We start from the raw sequence: 11,747 nt of genomic DNA, 5'->3' as shown, positions 1-11,747 counted from the left end.
CTCTTGTTTCTCTGGTTCTTTGGTTTGAGATTAAATCAATTCATTTGTTAAAAATTATTTTTAGATGTGTAAATATCAAGATTTCTCTGTTATAATTCATAAACTTTTTATGACTGAATGTTGTTTAATGAATCCACGTTAACACAACAATCCTATTTCTCATTGTTCGGCCTCACTGCTACAAAAATGACCGATTTTCCTCAGGGCTCGAACTACGATAGACGACGTTAAGATACAAATATCCTGTTTTGTTTCTGAGAATTAACTTTAGATGGGCTTGTTATTTCTCTACCAGAATTAAATTCAGACCATCAGGTGTGGAGATTTGTTTTCAGGGGTCTCAGGCTGCTTTGGATTCATGATCTCAGCATCTCATCAAACCAGAATGAGGAACATTGAGATCTGGAGCCTTCACATCTGAACATGAGTCGATGTACCAGGTGAACTTTGTCTTGTTCCAGCAGCTTTGAGCTCCATGACTTGTTGATGAGACATTTAAATTTAACATCAAGATAAATTCAAATGTGTTTGTAAGAAACTGAAATCGAGGCTCCAGTCAAACAGTGAAAGCACCGGCTGATTTACTTAATTCACCAAATTACACCACACAGGCAAATAAAACTCAAGAGCCTGGGGGGGAAACACCTAAGAAGCAACTGAAGAGAATACAGTTTATGTTATCTCTCCAACAGTATGGAGAGATAACATAAACCTGTATGGATGAAAGGTTGTTGGGGGGGCTCACAAAGGTAACTAACAAGTTGCATTCTATATAAATCTTAATAAAATATTAGATTATACTTTTAGAAGAGGAAGAAACTATAGAAAACTGTAGAAGTATGTAGCTGGCTTCATTTTATTATGAAATGTAAAAACCTTTTTTTCTGTAAATGTGGGTATATTATATTATCTATCTATACAGTATATCAGTATATACACTACGATCTAATATACTCATGTAACACAATTTACAAGTTCAAAAATTATATTAAAAGTGTTATTAAAAACCATAAAGTATTACAAAATATTTTCTGTTTTGCAGCATTTTATTTTATAGCTATTATAATATGTTACAGACTTTAAAGAATAAGCAAAACCTTCCATTAGACCCAAATACAGACCGTGCAGGTATAACGCCTCTGTTTAGTGGTGGCCACACGATGGCGCTCTTCAACTCTCTGAGGGCCCAGAAGCTGCTGAACAGGTTGATGATTGAATCACGTTTTATCAGATAGAGGATATTATGGTCTGTAAAACCAACAAACCTCAGATTACCTTTTAATTACATGCAGGCTAAACCGAACTATAACTTGAAATCTGTCTCAAATATGAAACATGATCAGCATCAAACCAAATTCCTGATCATAGGCAATTCAAAGCAACCTGGGTAAAATATTAGACTGTTAATGCTGAAGCTGCTGATTTTAATGGTGATGAGGAAGTTAATATGGAGGGACGGGGGGGGAAGTTATTCCTCCCCACTGTCTGACCGTCGTGCTCCGATCTGTCGTTTCCTCCATTAGGCGCAGCTCGTTACAGCTTTTGTTAAACCAATTAAAGAGGTGTTAATGGACGATGGAGGAGCCATTGGCATGAAAACCTGCCCGCAGAGAGAGGATATGACTGAATGTGAGTTTGGGAGGGGGGCCTTGAAGGAGCATTACACCAATCAGCTGCGTACTGAGAGGAGGAGGAGGAGGAGGAGGAGGAGGAGGAGGAGGAGGAGGAGGAGGAGGAGGAGGCTTGGTGCGTCATGACCAAAATATCCAAACCAGCATCACTCAGATAAGTGATATTTTCTTAGAATCCATTGCTCTGAGATCCAGAGAATCTCCTTTTCAAAACAAGTGTGTCCTCGGTTTAATGTTTATCAGACTGAACAGAGGAGTGGAAACCTTTCAGGGACACGTTTCACCATTTCTCTTTTAGAAGCTGCAAAGGTTTGATGCTGTGTCACCTTCCACATCATGAAATCAGCAGATTAAGGCTTAAAATATGTGAAGTCACAACTGAAACAAACTGGTATCACCTCCCAAACTGATCCCTGATCCTGCGAGAAATCATTTTATCATCAATTTGAGGATGTGGAACCCTCTGAAGGAGTAAAGAGATTTGGTCCCTTATTGCTGATGAAGGAACTGAAAGACAAGTTCATCTGTCAACTGTAAAAATAAAACGCAGCTTTGTCTTTGACGCAGAACTAAGAGAAACCCGTTTGTTCCCATGTGACGTTTCCTCGGTGATAATCAAGCTTCTCCTGCGTTTTAGTGCGTCAACTTTCCGAGGATGTTTGAAGAGGCTGGAGGTCAAAGTTGATCAAGCTTTTATCTACAGCTGCTTCACCGTGCGGATGGAAAAAAAGCTCGTCTCTTTCAGGCCTAATTACATCATTACAGACACTGAGGTGTGAGCTCATTCCGCGTGTTAATCGACTTCACAGCCTTTTGCAAACAGGCGATAATCGTCGAGACTTTTACAGGTGAAGTCCTGCGGAGAGTCTGATTGACGAGGTTGGTGAATTTCTAACTCGGAGCTGCAGCTGAAACATCACGATGAAGACGAGGAGGGTCATTCTGGGGGTTCGAGGAAACAGCCTTATCTCGTGGAATCTCAGAGAAAAACCACCCAGCACAAACAAAGTGTCCTGAAGACGCAGATTTCCATGAAGGCAACAAAACTGGACGCTGCAGAAATCAATATAATAAATGTTCACATCTAATAAAGTCGCTGTTTTCCCACATCGAATCGCTGGTTTAACACTCGACCCTTTCTGCCTGGTGAACTCTGCTGCGTGTGCGCGCTGATGCTCCTTCCTGTTATTTCTTATTTCCTTTTTTTCTCACCGTCTAATCCCATCGACCTCCCGCCTGCGCATCAATTACATCTCCATTGAGCGGCCATTAGGCAGAGGCATTGACATTCACAGGCCTCCGTCTGCTCCGAGGCCCGATGTGTATTCGGGCCCTGTGCACTACACCGGGATTACATTATTTATTGTTGTGCTGTTTCTCCGACGCGTCGGGTCGCGGAGAAAGGACGTCTCACAGAAGGCACTCAGCCAGAGGAGGCCGGTCCTTTTTAACCGTTCCACATTTACGCACAAATTACGCACAGGAGAATCCGGTTGAGCCAAATGGAACTGAGCAAATTGTTGTTGATTGAAAAAACGCGCGTTCCTTTACGCAGCAAACACAGTCTGTCTGTTTATTCTTTAAGTTGTAATATTGATCTTATTTCACTTTTTGGTGCAGTAGGAACACACTAGGGAGGGGGAAATCAGTTTTTTAAATTCCTCTGGGAATGTGGCGGTGGGAACTGAAGGGGTTTGCATTTTTCTGATTAGGATCTCTGATTATCTGATTCTTGTTTTGATAGTCAAATATCCGTGGTTTTTCATGACCATCAGGAAAATATTTGACTATCAAACCCCAGAATCTGAAATAAGTTTGGCGGTTATTACAATTAAGCCCCGGGAGGAACGTGTTAAAAGACTCGGGGCCCCAGAGAAGTGATAGCCGGGGGAATTAACCACTTTCACACCCCTGAGCGCAGACACACACACACACACACACACACACACACACACACACACACACACTCAAAAACTCACTCCACACCCCCAATCAAACTCTACATTAGATCTTTGCCAAATCAAACGAAACATCCTGTTGATCAAGTGGCAAAACTTCACTTTTTCAAGCACCATTTATTTTTATTTTCCAACAAACAGATACATAAATAAATTGGAATTAATAAAATAAATAAAAAAGTTGTTTTGGTTTACTTTAATCATAGGATTGCTATTTTTTTAAATTCTGTTTCTATCTATCGACCAAACTCAGAATTTTAAATCTCCAGTTATTCCCCCTCTGACCATATTAACACCTCCCTAGTATGAAGTTCACTTAAAAAATCCCTGTTCCTGAAAACCCTGTGAGACAGTCAGTGGTCCGGGTGGCCCCGGTGCAGCCGCAGGGCCAATATACAGCACGCCAGGGGGCCATATCGGCCTTTTTGCTGGGCCCTTCCTGGATCCTAACACCGTATTCAAATGTGAGGAGCGGGGCGGGACCCGGTGGCTCCGTATAAGAGGAGCGCGTCCAAGTTTCTTTACTGTATTTGCGCGCAACAGCTCCGCCTGCGTCCCGAGGCCCCCGGTCCACCGAGAGAGACACGGGACAGACGCTGCTGAGACTGAACGAGTCAGGTTATGAAACGATGGATGAGTGACAAATAAGAAATATTGACTTTACTATTCCAGGAGCAGAAAGTCTCTTCACTTTTTATTCCTCTCCGGTTTTTCCTTTTTGGTGCGAGATCTTTTCTCCTTCGTTCTTGGGCAAAGGAAGAAAATCGACGTCTGGATTTTTCCCCTGAAATCTTCAAACTCTGCGACGGATTTTATATTTATTTTTTTATTTGTTTTTTTAAAGAAATAGATTTTTCTCTCAAACGTCTCAGAGATAAGACTTCATCCTCCAGAGGTTTGTGTTGGGGATGTTGAGCTCTGTGAAGATGGAAACCCATGATCTGCCAGAGTGGAATACTTTCTACAGCGAGGCCAGCGAGGTAAAGACGCGTCCACACATAAACACAACTTTAAAACTAGAATGTATTGTATGAATATGAATCTCAATGTCTGCATGAAGTAGGTCTGTGTCTCACTTTCTTTCTGGAATCAGGTGGAAAAGTCGTGACAGATTTTTATTTGCGCAAAGAAGGGCTCGAAAAAAAGTCTGATCGTATTTTAAAACAATATTGAAAAAGACTTAATATTAAAACCTTAAACTTCCCTGGAAACTATGCAGGAGCAGAATAAGCATTAAAATAAACTTGTGATAAAATAAGAATTAATGTGACGGAGAACGAAGCGGAATTATTATTTGAAAAAGTTCCAACAGTTTTATAAAATAAATCAAATAAAATATATTTAAAATCATTGCAGCGACAGTTACTAATAATCTGAAGCAAATAAAACAACAACTTCTACTTTAAATTATTTATTCCAAAGTTTACATTGTAGGCTTAAAACAGAAGTTTTTAGTATATATTTTGAATAATCATTATTCTGCCTCCTCCTCCTCCTCCTCCTCCTTCTCTCATTGTGTCGCAGCCTAAATGTTTTTAATTCAGTCAGAGTTAATTTTATCAGCAGCTTCTCACCTCAGTTCGACCTGATGAAATTACTGAGAAGAAAGAGTCTGATAATATTTAACCAACGATCAGTAAACGAGCCGAGATACCTCCTGTCCCCCTGTGGATTAAAAAAAAAACTAACTTCTTCTCAAAGCTTTTACAGATTTGATTCAAAAAGATAATTTGTACAATTTAACACTTTTCCCCGAAACGTAATAAATAGAGAATGGAATAATAAAACTCCTCCATTTGATCTCGAATGCTGGACAACATGTTTTTTCCACGGGAGCAGTGGAGGAGGCCGTCTGAACTCAGAGGCACCATGACGCGCTTTTACGCATTTTCAGGTTAACATCTCCGTGTGAAATCCATGTCCTCTCCGCTCACTGAGAGCTTCATTGTGCATTGATAAGAAGTCTCCTTCTTCCAGTCGAACCGTTTTCTTTTCACATTTAACAGCAGATTTTAACAGAGACAATAATTTAAATCAAACCGTCAGAACACAACTCTTTCTGTGATTGTTTTTTAAACGATTACAAATTAAATTAAAGGTCAATATTAGATTATTTTATTTTTTATTTGACTAATTACACTGTTGAACTCTTTGTTGCACGTGTGTGATGTTTCTCGTGAGTAACCAGATGTTGTTTCTCTCTGTGTCCAGATGTATTCCTCTCCCAGCACCATGAACTCAGGTCTGGGCTCCATGGGCTCCATGGGCTCCATCAACAGCTACATCAACCTGAACCCAGCCACCGCCTCCCCTGCAGGCATGAACATGGCGTACCCCAGCTCCAGCCTCAGCAACTCCCCGCTGGCCTCCATGGGAGCCGGGCCCGGCCACATGTCCCTCTCCCCGGTGGCCTCGTCCCTCAGCACGAGCTCTCTGACCCAGCTGGGCCCCGGTGGTTCCAGCTCCCTGGGCTCCTTGTCCCACTACCAGAACATGGGCCAGTCCATGAGCCAGCTGGGATACCCCTCGACTGGGACCCTGAGCCGGGCCGGGCCCAAGGAGATTCCCCCAAAGCCCTACCGGCGTTCCCTGACCCACGCTAAGCCGCCATACTCGTACATCTCCCTCATCACCATGGCGATCCAGCAGAGCGGCAGCAAGATGCTCACCCTGAACGAGATCTACCAGTGGATCATGGATCTGTTTCCCTACTACCGCGAGAACCAGCAGCGCTGGCAGAACTCCATCCGCCACTCGCTCTCCTTCAACGACTGCTTCGTGAAGGTGGCTCGCTCGCCAGACAAGCCGGGCAAAGGTTCATACTGGACTCTGCACCCACAGTCAGGCAACATGTTCGAGAACGGCTGCTACCTGAGGCGCCAGAAGCGTTTCAAGATCGAGGACAAGTTGGCAAAGAAAGGAGGCAAGAGCCAGGAGGGGGGCTCCGGGAAAGGAGGCCACAGCGGAGATCACCTGGGGGAGGATCACAGCCCCACAGGAGGATCAGAGGGAGCTGACTCTGCTCACTCAGACAACTCCCACCCGGGCTCCTCAGATGACCAGCCGCACCCCCGAAGCTCCCTGCTTCCACTAGACTGCCCCGTGCTGTCCTCCTCACACCTCCACAGCCCACCGGTCTCCCTGCCTCCCTCCTCCTCGACCTCCTCCTCCATCCCTCCATCCTCCTTGTCCCTCTCTGGCACCTCCTCTTCTTCCTCCAACCCGCTCCTCCACTCCCATTCCTTAGTGGGTAGCACCCACCTCCTGCCCAGCGCCATGCAGCAGCACATGGACCTACAGAGCGACGCCCTCAAGTCCCTGGACCCCCACTACAACTTCAACCACCCGTTCTCCATCACCAACCTCATGTCCAACGAGCAGAAGATGGACCTCAAGTCCTACCAGGACCAGGTGATGGCCTACAACAGCTACACTGGCGCCTCTCCTGTGGCAGCCAAGCAGATCTACGACAGCCCCGGGCCGGTGGCCATGGACTCCAGTGCTTATTACCAAACTCTGTACAGTCGCTCGGTGCTCAACGCCTCCTAATGTGGACACACACACCTGGTGAGCCAAGATGGAGACTTCTCTTTTTCTCTGCCTTTTCTAAAATGGACACCCTAGCTCTCTTTATTCTCCTCTTCCTTTCTCTCTCCCTCTCTGGCTCTCGTCCAGCGGCCTTGAGAGAGACTCACATCTAAAATGGCCGCCGTGTTTGAGGGACCAAAAGAACAGTTTTTTTTTTTGTTGCTTTTACCAGCTTCTGATGAACGTGGAAACATGGGTTTGGTTACATGGAGGAAAGAAAAGTGAAGCTGGACGTTGAGAAGTCTGAACTGACGATGAAGACATTTGACCCGTCTGTGTGCTCAGTCGTCACAGACGTCCGATTTCCGTCGTTGCCCGTCGCAGGAGCTCTGTGCTCGGCAAAATTGGCTTTGTACAAAATGTAAATAGAACTAATGTGGGGGAAAAGGATATTTGCATTTATTTATGAAGGGAATAAATTTTAATATATCTTGTAAAGTGCTCTGTCAGCCAGTTACAACCCAAATGTGAGGAAAGAAGAAGTTTCAGGTTACTGCTTCAGGCAGGTGTTACTGCAGCGGGAGACAGTTTAGTACATTTTTCGTTTTTGTTACAGCTTTTCACATTATGTTCCGTCAGGCGTCCGTCAATGTAAACGTAGCTCGTGAAGTCTTTACTTTCCCAAAAAAATGATTTGTAGTTTCTGTTTGATATGAAGAAAAAAAAAAGCCATTTCATTGTTGCTGGAGCACAAAGGAGACAGAAAAAAAACAATCTGCAGCCAGAAGGAAAGAGGCAAAGAAACTGTGGTTAAAAAAAAAAAACTCAAAAAAAATAAGCATGTTGTGTTTCTGTTTCTGTCCGAATCATTTCCTGTTGTAACGTATACGAGAGCATTGGCGCTAAATGCTTCTTCACAGCCTGTAACATTCAACAGTTGGCGGGTGAGGTGCATGGGGGAGGTCAGTCAGTTACTAAAGCAGCGGAGGGGAGGAGAGATGCACTATGGGAGGATTTACATACAGTACTTTGCACTATGGAGCTCCCACTGGTCAGGTGGGCTGATAGTGTGTGTGTGTGCATGTGTGTGTGTGTTACAACAATACTTAGAGCGACCCCTTACACCGTCAATGCATCGGCTCAATGGGATCAGTGTAACAATGTCCGAGGGCGTGGATTAACCCTCGCTGTCTTCAACTGCCGGTCTGATAAGAGATCAGTGTATCGATGATCTATTGAAGGATTACTCAGAGGACGCACAAGTTTCAGGTCACACGACGGCGTCCTTTGTGTGGAGCATATTTTAGTTCATGTCTTTTTATTTAAGCTATGGTCCTTCTCGAACTTTGAACGTGTGCTGATATAATATATTGTTGTTTTTTGTTGTTGTTGTTGTTGGTTTAATTGTGATGAAAATGATTCATGTTTCATTTTTCTTATTAAAAAGGCAAAATATGTGGGGAGAAAAAAAAAATGTGCGTTTGTTTTTTCTTGTTACATCTTTTTGCTCAACAGGGGCGGCGACGGGGATTTTGGGGCCTTGTGAAAAGATATGACAATGGGCCCCTGTCACCACCCAACACGCCACCCAAGAATTAAATAGATTCAATTTAGTGTTTATAGTTTGATATTTTAATTAGTACACAGGTGTATAAATAATTATTCTATTAATTGGATTAATAAGAAATGTACCTTATGTTAAATAATTGATTGGGGCCCTTGTCAGTTACAGGCCCCTAGAATCATCTCACCCCCAGTAGGGCCCCTACAATAATTTCCTTTTTCACAGACATTGATTCTGTCTCTTTTTAATAACACAAGTTTGTTTAACATCTTACAAGATTTACATAGAAATAAAAAGTAGTTAAAACTAGGTATTTAAAGGTTTTAAGAAAATTTGCATATCGTTATGCAACTAGCTTTTGAAAATCATTGTCGACATATTCTACCAACGACTTGGTTAAAAGCAGGAAAACGTCTCGATCACGCAGTCGGGGTGAAGTCGACGACACGTCCCGCTCAATCAATCAGTCTTTTTCTTTCACCTGGCTGGCGAGGCCGTGCTGCAGGAATAGCAGAGCCTTGTTGAAACAGCTCCTGACCAAATGACTGTGGTGTGTGACATGTCGGACTGGTAGACTAAACACGGCTGGATCACACTGAGAGCCTCAAAGCAGAGCTCTGCACAGGCTGCATCACACACACACACACACACGCACACACACACACACACACACACAGACACACACTTGCACAGCAAGACCCGGACCAGTCCAAAAGGGACTGACCTGCCTCTGGATCCACCGCTGGAAAAACAAGACCAGAGACAAATAAATAAAACAAAAACACGGAGAACAGAAGCAGAATATTTTCTGATTAATCTTCACTGTGTCCGCTCGTCTTCAGCGCCTCCTCTGACCAATCACAGGCTTTTCTGTTTACCCCAAATAAAACTGCAGACGTGAAATTTAACAATTTCTCTTTACATGTCAAAGATGCTTTCGGACTGAAAAGCAAGAAAACAGCAGCTGAAATATGGAAACCTGCAGAATAACTGTTGTATAAAAGTCCTGATCCATATTTCAAATGTTGCAGACGATGAATAAATGAATAAAAACATTGTGCAGTTCATAAATTAACCAGCGACACAGTGACAACTCGCTAACATCTGCAGATACATAACATTTTTTTTATTGATCTTGTTTCCTGCAGCTGCCACTCCCTGGCCTCCTGCTCTGGCGACAGGCCTCCTGTCTCCTTGTCTACCTGTCTCCTTGTCTACCTGTCGCCTGTCTACCTGTCTCCTGTCTACCTGCCTGCCTGTCTGTCTTTCTACCTGCCTGTCTGTCTGTCTCCATGTCTCCGCTCAGCCTGGTTGCTCAAGCCGGGCCCCGTGTTGTGGGAGTTGTCACGTATTTGTCGCTGCCTTTTCTTTCCTGTCACGTTAAACCCGGCAACCACAACGCCTCAATGCTTCCAGAATACAGACGACAGCAATATGCGATCTCATAAACACAAGCACACAAACACATCCAACGCACACAAACACACAAAATGTGATGTTTAACCCCTGTTTCAATCGATGAGCTGTGATGCTGCAGAACATACAATGGCTCTGTCCGTGCAGGAAATAAACATCCGGATTATTTGAGCCTTTTTATGACAGAAGATCAATAAACAGCCACAACACACATTCAAAGTAGGTCAGAAAGGGACTTTCCCAAAAGGTCCTCACTCTGTGGGTTGTAGGCTCAAAGTGGTCCTCACAAAGATATCTGTACAAGAGCACGTACGTGCACACACACGCACACACACACACACACACGCCTTAAAAATGGTCACTGGTTTATAGTTTAAGTGGGAATCTAAGGCAGTTCGTCACCTTGCATACACAATAGTCCCTTCAGAGCAGTTTGATAAGAGAGGTGCGCACCCGTCTGATATGGTCTCCACAGCTACAAAGACACACGCGCACACACACACGCGCACACACACACACACACACACAGGTATGACTAACCTGGCCAACTCTAAAATGTCACTCTGATACGTCCCCTGGCAGAAATCAGGTGACCACGCTGATAGTGGTCACATTCAGTTCTCATGAAGGAAAACAGATTCCAGTCTCTGCGCACAGGGAACAAACACTGAGGCTTAGATGCAGCAACAATGCAGCAGGAACTGGAACAATTTCAGCCACAAAATAAATGTGAGCATGACCCTAACATCTGTAACCTCTCGGCTGTAATCTGTCACCCTCGACTGACCCAGTTTCCAAACGCCAGACTCTTAGAAAAGAGATACCAGCAGCTGATAACAGTCTGAATGTCACAATAAAATAATCTCCTCTCGCAAATGAGCACAACCCAGTCGGTTTCTGGGATTAGAAGTTTGTTCCCAGCTCATTTTTCATTCATGTTTGAGCAGATGTAACACAGTCACTATGTGAAGGGGGAATACATATTTGGCAAATCACTGCATTAATTAAGCTGTTTATTTAACATTAGCATCACTCATTTATTGCATATTTGAAACTGGTATAAGCATTGAAAAAAAAATCATAGTGGGAATATTGGGGGAATTTGGCTGAGTCCACAAGTAAAACAGAGCAGAAAGAATAGAGAGAATATGCAGATTTATCGGTATCAGATTATCTGCAGGTAACAAGAGGAGGCTGGTCAAGTTTGGGAAAAGAAATAGTTTTTATAGAGAATAAACTTTGGTGAAATAATGGTCAGGGGTCAGAGAAAGAACTTGAGTTCACAGATGATCAAAGACAAGTTTAGAAAAGTTCATTGAAGATCTGTGACAGGACGCAAACTCCCATCCTGTGCATGGAAGTCAGACTCTCTGCCTCAGCACATTAAAGCTGATTCATGGCTCTGCGTCGAAGCTACGCTGTACGCACCCACGTAGCCTACGCACGGGGCGAGGATCGATAGTTGTGCGTTGGTGTGTGTGTGTGTGTGTGTGAGTCACGCTGCAATTACACCCCCGAAACGCTAGTGGCGGTAGAGTTTCTATGCTGGTGTTTAGGGTCTTTCGGTTTCTGGTCCGCTTATTTACAAATTCTCTGGTGTCGGTTTACTCCAGAACAATGGAGAGCGTTACTAAGAGGATCGTGTTGGAA

At 43.8% G+C, this 11,747-nt stretch overlaps 1 protein-coding gene across 1 annotated transcript; it reads left to right on the top strand.

Moving 5' to 3' along the window:
- Positions 1-4,133: 4,133 nt before the first annotated feature.
- Positions 4,134-8,575, top strand: foxa3 (forkhead box A3). The gene is made up of 2 exons (XM_035153491.2): positions 4,134-4,569; positions 5,801-8,575. The coding sequence occupies exons 1-2, from the start codon at positions 4,498-4,500 to the stop codon at positions 7,136-7,138; spliced, it is 1,410 nt and encodes a 469-aa protein (XP_035009382.1). The 5' UTR covers positions 4,134-4,497; the 3' UTR covers positions 7,139-8,575.
- Positions 8,576-11,747: the final 3,172 nt, after the last annotated feature.

Source organism: Hippoglossus stenolepis, chromosome 4 (assembly GCF_022539355.2).
Source record: "Hippoglossus stenolepis isolate QCI-W04-F060 chromosome 4, HSTE1.2, whole genome shotgun sequence".
NCBI lineage: Eukaryota > Metazoa > Chordata > Actinopteri > Pleuronectiformes > Pleuronectidae > Hippoglossus > Hippoglossus stenolepis.
This window is presented reverse-complemented; position numbering and strand designations above follow the sequence as displayed.

Excerpts from the sequence above, each read along its gene's own strand:
- foxa3 (XM_035153491.2), top strand. The coding sequence starts at position 4,498 with ATGTTGAGCTCTGTGAAGATGGAAACCCATGATCTGCCAGAGTGGAAT. Across the intron at positions 4,570-5,800 it reads TCTACAGCGAGGCCAGCGAG|ATGTATTCCTCTCCCAGCAC; the intron begins GTAAAGACGCGT and ends CTCTGTGTCCAG.